Source organism: Agelaius phoeniceus, chromosome W (assembly GCF_051311805.1).
Source record: "Agelaius phoeniceus isolate bAgePho1 chromosome W, bAgePho1.hap1, whole genome shotgun sequence".
Taxonomy (NCBI): domain Eukaryota; kingdom Metazoa; phylum Chordata; class Aves; order Passeriformes; family Icteridae; genus Agelaius; species Agelaius phoeniceus.
In genome coordinates, this window is record NC_135301.1 from 15,515,211 (window position 1) to 15,527,370 (window position 12,160).

The 12,160-nt window shown below is 43.3% G+C and overlaps 1 protein-coding gene across 4 annotated transcripts in view; it reads left to right on the forward strand.

Annotated features, from left to right (window-relative positions):
• The window catches only part of LOC129132430 (protein FAM219A-like), a 260,614-nt gene that overhangs the window by 227,857 nt on the left and 20,597 nt on the right, over positions 1 to 12,160 (forward strand). For all 4 annotated transcript variants that reach the window (XM_054651499.1, XM_054651500.1, XM_054651501.1 and 1 more), the window contains one exon: positions 8,476 to 8,578. In XM_054651499.1, the coding sequence (XP_054507474.1) occupies positions 8,476 to 8,578 (103 nt within the window). The remainder of the gene's footprint in view (positions 1 to 8,475; positions 8,579 to 12,160) is intronic.

Genomic DNA, 12,160 nt, shown 5'->3' on the forward strand with positions numbered 1-12,160 from the left:
GTACATGGGCTCCTATCCCTACTGGAGGCAAGAATGTAATAATGCATCACAAACACTGCATATCTGCAGAAGGCTTAAATTTTGGACCTGAATTCTAGTTGTTAATCTGTGGTGAGAAGTTATTAAGAACAGTCTCTCCTAAATGAGAAGTTGATTTAAATACTTCTTGCACTGAATAGACAAAGAAATCTTGATGTACTGTCAAAGTTTTAAGGTACATTTCAGCAGCATGTAGAACAAGCTCTTGTGAAAAATGCCAATCACTTGTTTTAAAATTTTAAAAGTTTAATAGTAATAAAATGGTTATAAAAATAGTAATACAAATTAAAGGAATAAGAATTTGGACAATCAGAGTTAGGACAATAAAGGACAATAAAAACAAAGAATTACAGACATCTGGATGCTTCTTGGGCATTAAGCCCCAAAAAGCATAGCTTGGTAACAAAGGATTAGCCCTTAAAAGCAGTAGCCTGCTGCATATTCATATATCTCATATATGATTCAAAAATTCTTTTCAAACAAAGGGTGTTTTCTGCTTAACTTCAGCTTCCCCCCTCATCTTGTAAATCAATCTTCTCTGGTTCCTCGGAGTCTGGGCCTTCCCAATAAGGAGGCAATAATTCTTCTCTTGGAATCCTGTTGTATCTCCATCCAGAGAGGATAATGAGAAGAATTTCTTGGTTATCTTTTCCATTCCTTGGGTCAGTTACAAAAAGTATCTTACATCACATAGTTTCTATTTTAATATTATGCTATAGCCTAAAAACTATATGTACCACACTACTTAAAGGGATTAATACAACATAACTTTCCAACATAACACATATAGTATTCATTTTAATATTTGTGAAGAGCCAATCATATAATAAGCATTTTTCACACTCTGAAAATCTAAGAAAACAATACACTATTTAAAAATACAGCTGCAGAATGTTTCACTTCCCAGAATCAATGTGAGATAAAAGAGAAAGACACACAGGTGACATCACAGGTTGCCAGGAAGAGAAGCAGGGTCAACATTTTCTGTTGTGAGGTGTGTTAGTCTGTTGAGTTGCCATAAAGGGAATCAGTAATAACTCAGGCCTGGTGTCAAGCTAGGCTGGGATAACACTAAATGGTGGTGTGTCTTGGTTTACAAGACAGGTGTCTGCTAGGGAAGGCAGAAAGCCTCCCTTGGAATGGAGAATGTAAACCCCCTCCCCCCAAATTATTAGAATTTTGAAATTAAGGGCCTCTTAGGCAAAGATATGGGAATAGGAATAACAGTTCTTTACTAGTATATATAACAAGGCAAACAAAACAATTACAACCACAGCATAAGTAAGAAACAGAACCAGGAACCCAGTGACAGCCTTTTCGGCTGCAGCACTTTCCTCTTTGGTGTAGTTATGGTCACAGCTGGTAGGGGCGCTGGCAGGCTCCTGGTGGACAGGGCAGGTGCAGTGATCCCCACATGGCTGCAGGGGGAGCTCTGGCGTGGGTTCGCGCAGCGCATGGCAATAGTGGCTCAGCCGGGAAGGGATGGAACAGAGGCTTTGCTTCACAAATCCTTGGAGCAGTCAATCTCAGTGCCCCAAGCAGGACTCTTGGAAGCAGCAGGCTGGAACAGCAGGGATGAGCAGAAATCTCAGGGTGGTGGACGAGATGTATCAGAACTCCACGGCAATAGCTGGAACTTGTGGGATGACCTGGTAGGGCAGGGGTATGTGGGGCCTAGCAGCAGAAGAAAAGTTCCCTGCTGGGTTATGGTGATGGCAGGGAATTCCTTTCCCCAAGTTGCAGGTCTGACCGTCCTCCTCCGAAGCCCAGCATAGGAGAGAGAGAGCGTGTCCCCAACTCTCCAGCCCTCATCTCTTTACCTGCCTCTCTTTTAGTGATATCTTTCTTGTAACTTGATTGGAGATCAGGTGGTGTCATGCTGCGCCCCCTAAGCAACAAGCTTTTCCATTCCCAACTGCCCCAGGTAAGGGACTCGTGCACGCCTTCTTTAACTTGCCCTAGACAACCCCAGCTGTCTGATGGTCACAATACAGGGGGGGGTAAAGGGAACTATAGGGAGAACAGAGGACATCTAAACTACAGTAACATAACTATACATCACTAAAGCTTTTCCTAATATTCACACAATAGTTATCTCTTAATTGCGAGAGCCAATCATCTCATTATCCATCTATAACACAGTGAAAGTGAGTTAGTAAATAAGGACTTTACAATTAAAATTGTAAGGCAGGTATGCATTATTCCAGCTGGGACACATAGGGGATATTTCCACCATACATGCGTACCTGGTGAGACAGGTTTCAGGTTTAAATGCAAATTGATCCCCCAAGCCCACACCTCCCTGCCAGCCCATTCCCCGCCCATTCTCCGCCTTCTTGCGCTTCATATTATAATTAGTCTTTGGTGGTGGCACGCCTCCTGGTGGTCAGGGGTAGGGGTCTTCGATGAAGTAACATCATCTTCTTCAGTGTTTGCCACTTGACCTTTTCTTCTGGGCAAGCGCAGTGGAGGTTTGGCTTTCTCCCAGGTCAGTTTGTCCTGGCCAAAAGCAGGGGCCTGGTTCTTGCTGGCTCCTTAAGCAAAAGGTTCTGCTTTATGGGTTTCAACAATACCTGAGTCTTGCTTTACTGAGTTTTCTTATCTTTATGGCCTTTACTTAGCAACTAAATTCTTATGTGTTCTGTTACAAGTTGTTTCTACCTAGCAAGTTACATTCCTGTTACAAACTGTGTTCTGTAATTTTGCAAACTTGCTAAATAAGTTATATATATCTTTCTGTTTTCCTCCACCTGCCTGAGTACATTATATGCTTCTAAAATTCTGAGTTTTCATTAACATACATATTTCCAATATTAAAAGACAGTAATAAGCAAGAACCTGTGTGTGCATAAGCTAAAGAAAAAAAGGTCAGTCAGTAGCAATGTTCGGACACTTCCTGGGAAGCAGGGCTTCAGCATGCGTAATGGTTCCTCCAGGAGCCAAACACTGAAGAATCACAAATGCCCCATCTTCCTCTTTTCTCCCTGTTGCCATGTATCACAGTGCAGGTTTGTTGCGTTACGTTGCAACTGAGTTCATCGTGTCCAGGGAGGGTGCAGCTGCTGGTGCTGGGCATGGGAACAAACGAGATGGGTCTTGGTTTCATAAAGCTCAAGAATCCATTTATTACCCCTGGGGAGGAGGGGCTGAACAAAGATGAAAACACCAGGCAAAGGCAGGGTCATGGGGTTTTATAGGGTATCACGGGGGTGGAGTTAGGGTTTGGGTCAAGGGAGGAGTTATTAGCAACACAAGGAGGGTACAATCAAATTCCCACCACTTAGGAACAGGGGCACTCCACAATGATGGTCGTCTCGCCCATTCGAGAAAAATTCCCACATGCCATTATTTTTCACTATATGGATGACATTTTAGTATGCACTGAGACTGACTATTATTTGGAGATGGTTCTCAAAAAGACTATGCAAGCCATTGAAGGAACAGGATTTGAAATTGCTACAGAGAAGACTGAGCGCACCTGCCCGTGGACCTACCTTGGATTGCAAATTGGCGAAAGGACCATTGTACCTCAGGAGCTCACCATCAAGGACAGTCTGAGAACTCTGAGGGACCTACATTAGTTACGTGGAAGCATAAACTAGGTTTGTTCACTGCTAGGGATCACGACCGAGTACCTTGCACCCCTTTTCAACCTCCTGAGAGGCTCTGATGACCTCGACTCCCCATGAACCATCACACCCGAAGCCCAGGTAGGAATCCAAAATGTATCAGAGGCACTGTGCTTAAGACAAGCCCACCGCGCTGATCCTACCCTGCCTTTCCAATTTGTCATCTTGGGTAAGTCATCCAGGTTTCATGGGCTCATTATCCATGTGGGACCCCACTCTGAGGGACCAGCTTTTAATCATAGAGTGGGTGTTCCAATTGCACCAACCACATAAGACTATCAGAACACCCCAGAGTTGATGGCTTAGCTCATTATAGAAGTCAGATCACGCCTCAAAACCTTAGCAGGGTGTGAGTTCACATGTATTTACCTTCCATTGACATCAGGTGATCTGGAAGCTTTGCTCCAGATCAATGAACACCTCCAGTTCTCTCTTGGCAGATACCCAGGTCAAATCTCTGTCCATCTACAGAAACATAAACTATTTAATGAGTTGTCTAGGTTTGGAAAGACAGGTGTCTGCTAAGGAAGGCAGGAGCCTCCCCTTAAATGGAAAAATGCAAACCCCCTCCCTCAGAATTGCTATAAATTTTAAATTAAGGGGCTCTCAGGAAAAATATGGGAGCAGGAATAACAGTTTTTTATTAGGGAAGAAAGTAAAAAGATAAAATAAACAATGAAGCAAACCAAAACAACACTGACAGAGTCAGAATACAACCTGACACCCTGTTGGTCAGGGTGCTGGTAGCAGTCCAATTGGAATTGTGGCTGCATTCCTCCTGGAGTGTCAGGTGTGGTTCTGTTTGGGCAGGGATCCTGTAGAAGGGTGTAGTCTTCCTCTGAAGATCCAGTGGAAGAGGCAGCTGTTCCTCTGGGAAATCCATTGGAGAAGCCGTGTTGGTCTTCCAGAATCTCAAGATTATATCTGGGTAAGAATGCTTGGCTCCTCCCTCTGGGCAGAGCATCTCACAATGGGATGACATAGTTCTTATCAGTCATGCAGTGACATTCAATAGCCTATTATCAGCAGATGTCTCCCCGCAGGAAGGAGTGGTTGTGAGAGATAAGAGAAACTGCCCACTAAACAGAAGACAACTGCCATACAGATGGCAAATAGAATACAATTTGCTTGGCAATCCAGGACATGGGTGTTTTAATTTGGTTCCAAAATAATTTAAGAGTTGAACTCCTTTAAAGGCACTGACTGTTTTAACTGATGGCTCCAGAAAATCCCATAAGTCAGTTATGACTTGGAAAAATCCTGACACTCAGGAGTGGGAGTCTGATGTTCAAATTGTTCAGGGATCCCCACAAATTTCAGAATTAGCAGCTCTTGTCAGAGCCCTTGAGAAGTTCAGACAACCCTTGAATCTGGTTACTGATTCGGCTTATGTTGCTGGGATAGTGGAAAGAGCGGAACATTCCTTATTAAAGGAAGTGCCAAATCCAGATTTATACAGCTTGCTTTCGAAGTTAACATACCTCCTCTCCCACCAAGAGCAACCATATCACATTATGCATGTGAGGTCACACACTGACCTCCCAGGACCAATTACAGAAGGGAACCAGAGAGAAGATATTTTAGCTATGGCAGTGCAGGCCACCCTACCAGACATTTTTTATCAAGCCAAATTGAGCCATCAATTTTTTCACCAAAATGTACCAGCCCTTGTCCGTATGTTCAAAATCACAAGGGAGCAAGCAAGAGCAATTGTGGGGTCCTGCCCCAATTGCCAGGAGTTTGCTTTGCCCTCTATGGAGGCTGGGGTTAACCCCCAAGGCCTCAAAAGTTTACAGCTGTGGTAAACAGATATCACACACTACGCACCCTTTGGGAGACAGAAATGTATCCATGTGTCCATAGATGCCTTCTCTGGGGCTGTATTCATATCTGCCCACTCAGAGGAAAAGGCCAAAGACATTATCAAGCATTTTCTTCTATCATTTTCCACCCTAGGCATCCCCCAAGCCACCAAAACAGATAATGGTCCAGCTTACACTTCCAAAAATTTCAAACAGTTCCTAGATCAATGGGGGGTGAAGCACACCACTGGCATACCCCACTCCCCAGAAGGGCAATCTATTGTAGAGAGTTCACCGTACACTCAAGAGAGTCCTTGATCAGCAGCATGGGGGAAGTTGAAACACTACCAAATGTAGAAAGATTATGTAACGCTCTTTATGTCATCAATTTTCTTAATACTTCATTTATGGAGCCAAACCCCCCATTGCACCAACACTAGCAGAGGTCAGCTCACAGAGAAACCCCCTGTGCTGATCAAAGACCCCAAATTCAAGCAAATAATGGGTCCATTCCATTAGTAACTTGGGGCAGAGGCTATGCTTGCATGTCCACAGAATCTGGCCCAAGGTGGATTCCTGGCAAGAATGTCAAGCCATTTATCAAGTCGCCAAATACAGCACCCAGAGACACTTCCCCAGAACCCCAGAGACAGGAAAGAGGTCAAGCTTGGGTGGTGTGGAGCAGAAGAAGGAAAAAGACTGTAAACACAAATGTTCGTCACAGAAGCAGATGACTCTCTACTGCTCCAAAAGATTATAAGACTCTCTCTTGATTAATAAACTTTTTGGACAATGGGGGTTGACAGGATGGGATTCATCTTTTGTTTAAGAAATTTTTTCAATTGTAATCATTGTTTTTATTGTTTTACTCATGTTTCCCTGTTTAGTTAAGTGTCTGCAGAAGTCCATTGGGGAAGTCTTCTTAGTAAGAAAAAACAGGGGAATTGTGGAATCCTCTGGATCTTTTCCCCTCAGGGAATTCCCCAGAGCCTCCCTTAGAGAGACTTACCATAGAGTTTTCCCATCTGGGCAGACAGAAAAGACTTCCCTATGGAGTCTTGCACAACACTGATCCATCCCAGTTCCTTTCTCCATATGTCCCAACTTCCCCTGGTTTCTCCTTTCCCTGTTTCCTCATTGTTTGTGGTGCCACGGTGGCCAGCCCCTTCTTCCCTGAAAGCCAATCTCCTTTGCCCTGCTCCTTGGTACCGCCCCCATAGCCTCCCCTACTTAAACCTTGTGGAGAGCACATGGTTGATCTTTTGTCTCTGGTTTCCCCTTTGGTGTGCAGAAATAAACCTCAGTGGAATTAACTATATAAAAGGCCCTTCTGCCTCTCTTCGCTGAGCTTGCCGTGGTGAGTGTGGTGTGCGTGGACTTGACTGCCTTGCCTGAATGTTTACCCAAGTGGCATTTCCACAGGAGATACTTATTAGGGAAATAGGTAGCAGCAACCACCATCTAAACCCCCGCACTGCTACACAGGCTGGCTTGTACTGTGTGAATTAAGGAGCCCCTGGGTTGACTGACAGAGGCCTCGTCCAATTACATCTCTCCTAAGACCGCAGGCATTTCACTGGCCAGAACCTGAAGGGATGTAGAGATCTGACCAATGAAAGTATCCAGACCGGGTTTTTCAAATGCTCTGTATAGGGAAGGGCTTGGGAAATAAACTCTCTCTGTTGCCACATGAACACTGGGGTGAGTGGTCTTTGTCTCCTGCCCACCCCCCTGCCCCCCCGCAAGTCACATCACATCTCCCTTAGCTTTATATATCTGAGCTGACATCATATGGTATGGAATATCCCTTTGGCTAATTTGGGTCAGCTGGCCCAGTTGTGTCCCTGTGTCCCTTCCCAGGATCTTACCCACTCCCACCCCCTTTGATGGGGGAAGGAATGTCAGAGGGACAGCACTGCTCAACAGTAGCCAAAACAATGGTCTGTTATCAACACCTGTCCAGCTACCAACGCAAAGCACAGCACTATGAGGGCTGTGAACTTTACCTCAGTCAGACCCAATACAGTGGGTATGTTAGCTTTAGCATTTGGTGACCTTGGAGACAATGGGACATGGCTCATCCAGCTGTCCTTTCCTGAGAGATGGAGAGGTAATGTCTGTTGCTATTAATTCTGCTATGAATTTTGCTGCTATTGTGAGCGTTCAGGAACACATAATCACAGAATGATTATATGCAGGTGCTTTTATTAAGGAGCTCTGGGCGTCAGGGGTACACAGACCCAAATCTGACCCAACATGGTTTCTAGCCGAACATGTTTTATATTCTATCGTTATATAACTTACATAATAATTATTAAACTTACATTGTTCTACTGTATACATTGATTTCATCCAAGCACGGATTTCTCATGATCCCCATGAAACCCCTAATATAGTTTCTCATTATTCTTTAAACAATAATTATATCTAATCACATCTAACAATTATATCATTTATCATCTACTGACTACACAGGTGCAGTTTCACACGATCTAGCAAATACAAGGCCTAACATTTCCCAGGGCCTACCTTTAACATTTTCCCAGGGCCTACTAAGCCTAACTTTCTTTCTAACTCCCGGAATTTTCTATGATTTTAAAATCTTTTACTATCACTATCAAATGTGGAGATTCTCAGTTCAGTCGAAGAGAATTCTCCCAGGCTTCAGGCCTGGGAAACTTAGAGAGGAAGAATGAAAACAATGATTATCTCTCTTTCTGTTCATGTTGTTTATAGATATGTACCTTCAGAGTGTGCTATCCATAGTTCACCAATAGTGTGAAAGGTTTTTACTTTGAGACCAATCAGATTTCACCTTAGCGATCCTGGTTATAAAAGGATGCTACCTCTTAATAAAGTACCTCTTTTTCACCTTCTTAACCATGGAGTCATTTCATCCATCCCCGACTCAACAGCATCAATCAAATCTGAGTTTCTGCAGCTGTATGGTGGCTAACCAGGCTGTTGCCCTAATTTTGCTTTCCCTCTTTGTATCCCATATGCAGAGAAGCAGAGGGAGCTGGCTCAGAAGGGCTTCCTGAAGAATGGCAACATGGGAAGCCCAGTTAATCAGCAGCCCAAGAAGAACAATGTGATGGCACGAACAAGGTAAAGGACTGAAAAAGCACTCCTCTGTGCTTTAAGCTGCAATCCCTAATGATCTTAGGATGGGCAAGGATAATGGTCATTGCTATTTGCCTACTGCCAAACACTGCAAGAGCAGTGATGACCCTTCCTGGTGCTGACATGCCCAAATGCTGTGTTGCATTCCATCCCCTGGGGAGATGCAGGGACAGCTGGGCTCAGGACTGGTGACAATGCAGCCTGAAGGAGGCAGAGGAAGCCCAGCCTGGTTGAAATTAGGGATTTGATATGACTGTTTTACATGTTCTGGGTAGTCTCACATAACACCTAATCCTGACAGCAGGAGAGTGTATGATGCTGCTTCATGTAACACAAACTGATTTAAAGCTTAATTCTGCTTTGGCTGCTTTTATTACAGTAGTTCCCCTGTTCCTTTTTGATGATGGCCCCTTCTCCATACTTATTGACTTAAAAAGGATTGTTAACAATCCATCTCTGTGTACTTTGCCATATACCTCCTCCTCATTTGAAACAGCATGGTCATACTTTGCTGGAGCTACTTTGGCACATCTCTGTATGACAGTATCAGACAGTGCCACAAATTGCTGTAAAAAAGGATGTTATTGGATGAATACTTTCATTTAGAATATTTCTATTGTTTCCATGCAAGCTTCCGTACACCAATGTATCATTTACCTGCATTCAGGAGTAAGGAACCTCCCCTGAGTCCACAGGATTATATGCTTTGCAGTTTTTAGAGGAGGACCTCACTTAGAATAACAGCAGAATATGATAAAGTTGCTTGAATTACCATATATTACATAGAAAGGGAACTGCAGATCAGAGCCTTTCTGTTAATTAATTAATTCCCAAACCCCACAGTAGTAGTCATAAATCATGCCAGGATTTTGTCAAGTTTTATTTGTAAGCCCCTGTGATGTTGGAACATACTGCATTGCTCACTGCTCTGTTTGGTTGTTGAGATCATACAAAGGAGGCAGACCCTTAGTGGCAGCAAGAAATTGGGCAGATGCTCCCACTGGCTTTTCCATGCTTCTTGTCTTCCAAATACAAGCTGAAAAAAAATGGTTTCTTTTGGCAATAGGCTGAACGCTAGTTTTCCAAGAGGAATGGTAGAAGATTTGCTGCTTGAGAAGTTTAGAAACACTGAAATTAGTGAAGGAAGATGCTAAGGGAGAGAAGATGGGATATGTACAGGTGCCTACTTGTAAAATTAGTGACTTCTCCTTGGAGAGGCTGCCCTTTCTGAGCTGTCAATGAAAAGAAGAGTGATTTAGGTGGGAAAGGACTGAGCAATGACACCCATCAACAAAAGCTTTAAACAGCCAGTTCAGTCAGTTGTGTACACCTGAGCACTGTTCAGAGGACATGTGGATGCCTTCACTGCCAAGCAGAGCCTGTTGGCAGTAGACTTGCATTTCTTAGTTACTTTTCACACAGCTTTTAGAAGCATCCCTTGGGATCTGCAAAACAGAGGTTTGAAGCCATTGTTTTAGCAGCAGATGTAGCCAAGCTCCATTGTTCCCACATGGCTGGGAGATGTCTGGCACAGGGTCTCACTGGCCCATGTCTCTTAATCTCCCAGCTCCCTTGGCTTTCTGAGAGCCAAGCAGCACCACAAGCATAGCCCTAGTAATACTTCAAAATAGTTTTGTCTGTTGTGCCACAAACAGGGAACCCCAGGAAGGCAGAAATGCCACAAGCTTGTTCAAGCAACTTTTCACAGGATAATGACTGCAGTACAATGGGAGATATTCCAGTGGGATACTCTGCAAAACAATCAGGTTATGGTAGTTCTTTAAAGTCTAAACTGTTGACTTCCTCTGGTCTCTGCAGGAGGAGAATAAGCTCAAGCCATGTCCACATTTTTAACAGTTCTGCTCTTCTCCTCATCAAATGTTTTCCTTCATTCAAGGAAACCACATTACCTCTCCTAGTCTCTACTCCACCTTTTCCTCCTTTCTTAAGGCTTTTGTTCTGTATTTTCTGTATGAATTTCTTACATTCAGCTTCTAGTACTAGGTAGCGTTCACTATTCAGTCTTCTGGGTCAGGGGCACAGCCAGCCTTAGAGGTAAAATGTTCTGAATCTATAACACAATTGGTCTCCCTAAGAGCAAATAATAATATGTGAACAAGGTTGGGGTGTTGCTGGCATACTCACTATGAGCACTGGTCTTGCAAAAAATTCGGCTAAATAAAAAACTCCTTAACATCAGTGTAGCATTAAGAAGCAGGCATTCTTTATTTGGCTGGATACATGGGGGGATAGCTCCTCCCAAAGTCATGCATGCTGAGTACAGGACAGTTTCTGTTTATATACTGTATTTTGCATACATATTCATTGATTGTCCTGAACTAAACATACACATGATAATCATTTCCCTGAAATCATTAACATATTTCCCCTCCCCTTTACATATGTGTTCTTCTGCCCTGTGAGTCTCTCTGGACGTCCTTGGTAGTAGTAGACCCCAATGTTCCAGGTGACCTGGCTGAGGTGGCGGGACACTGAGGCTGGTGAACTTCCAGTTCTCCTTCTTACACAATGGGCCTTGTGCAGTTTCCATTGGCCAGTAGTTTTGGAGAACAAGCAGTGTATTAGCTCACCAGGTAGAGGCCGTTTATCATCTGGTAACATTCCCCCCCTTTGAGGCTTGTGAAGCTTGTCTTCTTTTGCAAGCCTTCATAAGCCTCACTTTGCCTTTTTACTAACATCATATAAGTTCCTCATGTTGCATTAGCAATCATGTTTTTATGTAGTTTAAAGCAAGCATCATAATCACAATTATTACTATGATCACAATTATACTTTGGAAAAGAGAGGCCAACAACCAGTTAGAGAAAATTCAAATCCTTTAAATATTTTGTTTAATGAGTTACTTTCTAATCCTGCCCTTAATTCTCTGCTGGATGGATCAACTGATTTTATCCTCTGTATTTGATCATCCAAGTCAGCAGTCACATTTGGAATGTGGACACAAGTATTGTTGCTTAAATTCAAGTATCCACATACTCCATGTAGCAGCATTAAGTCTAAGGCAAATCTGTTTTGTACGGTCATTTTAGTTATGGCTTACAATTGTTCTTTTATTTCAGTGAACCCCAACTGAGTTGCATTTGCTAAAGTTTCCATTTTCAGAGTCAAACTGTGTATGGTTAGTCTATTCCAGAAGGTAGATATCTGTGGAGTGAAGATGGATTCTAGAATCCATCCCATTATGGTTCCTGTACAAGGGTATTTCCATGTTCCATCACGTTTAACTTTTCCCCGTAGTCGGGTTCCCAGTAGTGACTTCTTCCACAAGGGACCACGTTAATACCCCCAGTGTCCATTGTACTCTTGATTCTCCCAGGGGCAAATGTGTGGGCCGGATTCCATTACTTCCCACCCATACTGTGGGTCCTAATGATTTTGCCATGTCTTGTTGACAGTCTATACCTTTCCAAGTCTCGTTTGTTAGGTGACACCAGGTGTCATTAAGAAAGGTGGGATAATTTCTACAAACACATCCTTACCTTAGATCTTGAGCCACAGTCATGAGTCACTGTATGTCAGGATTATTACTAGTACAAGTGTATACTT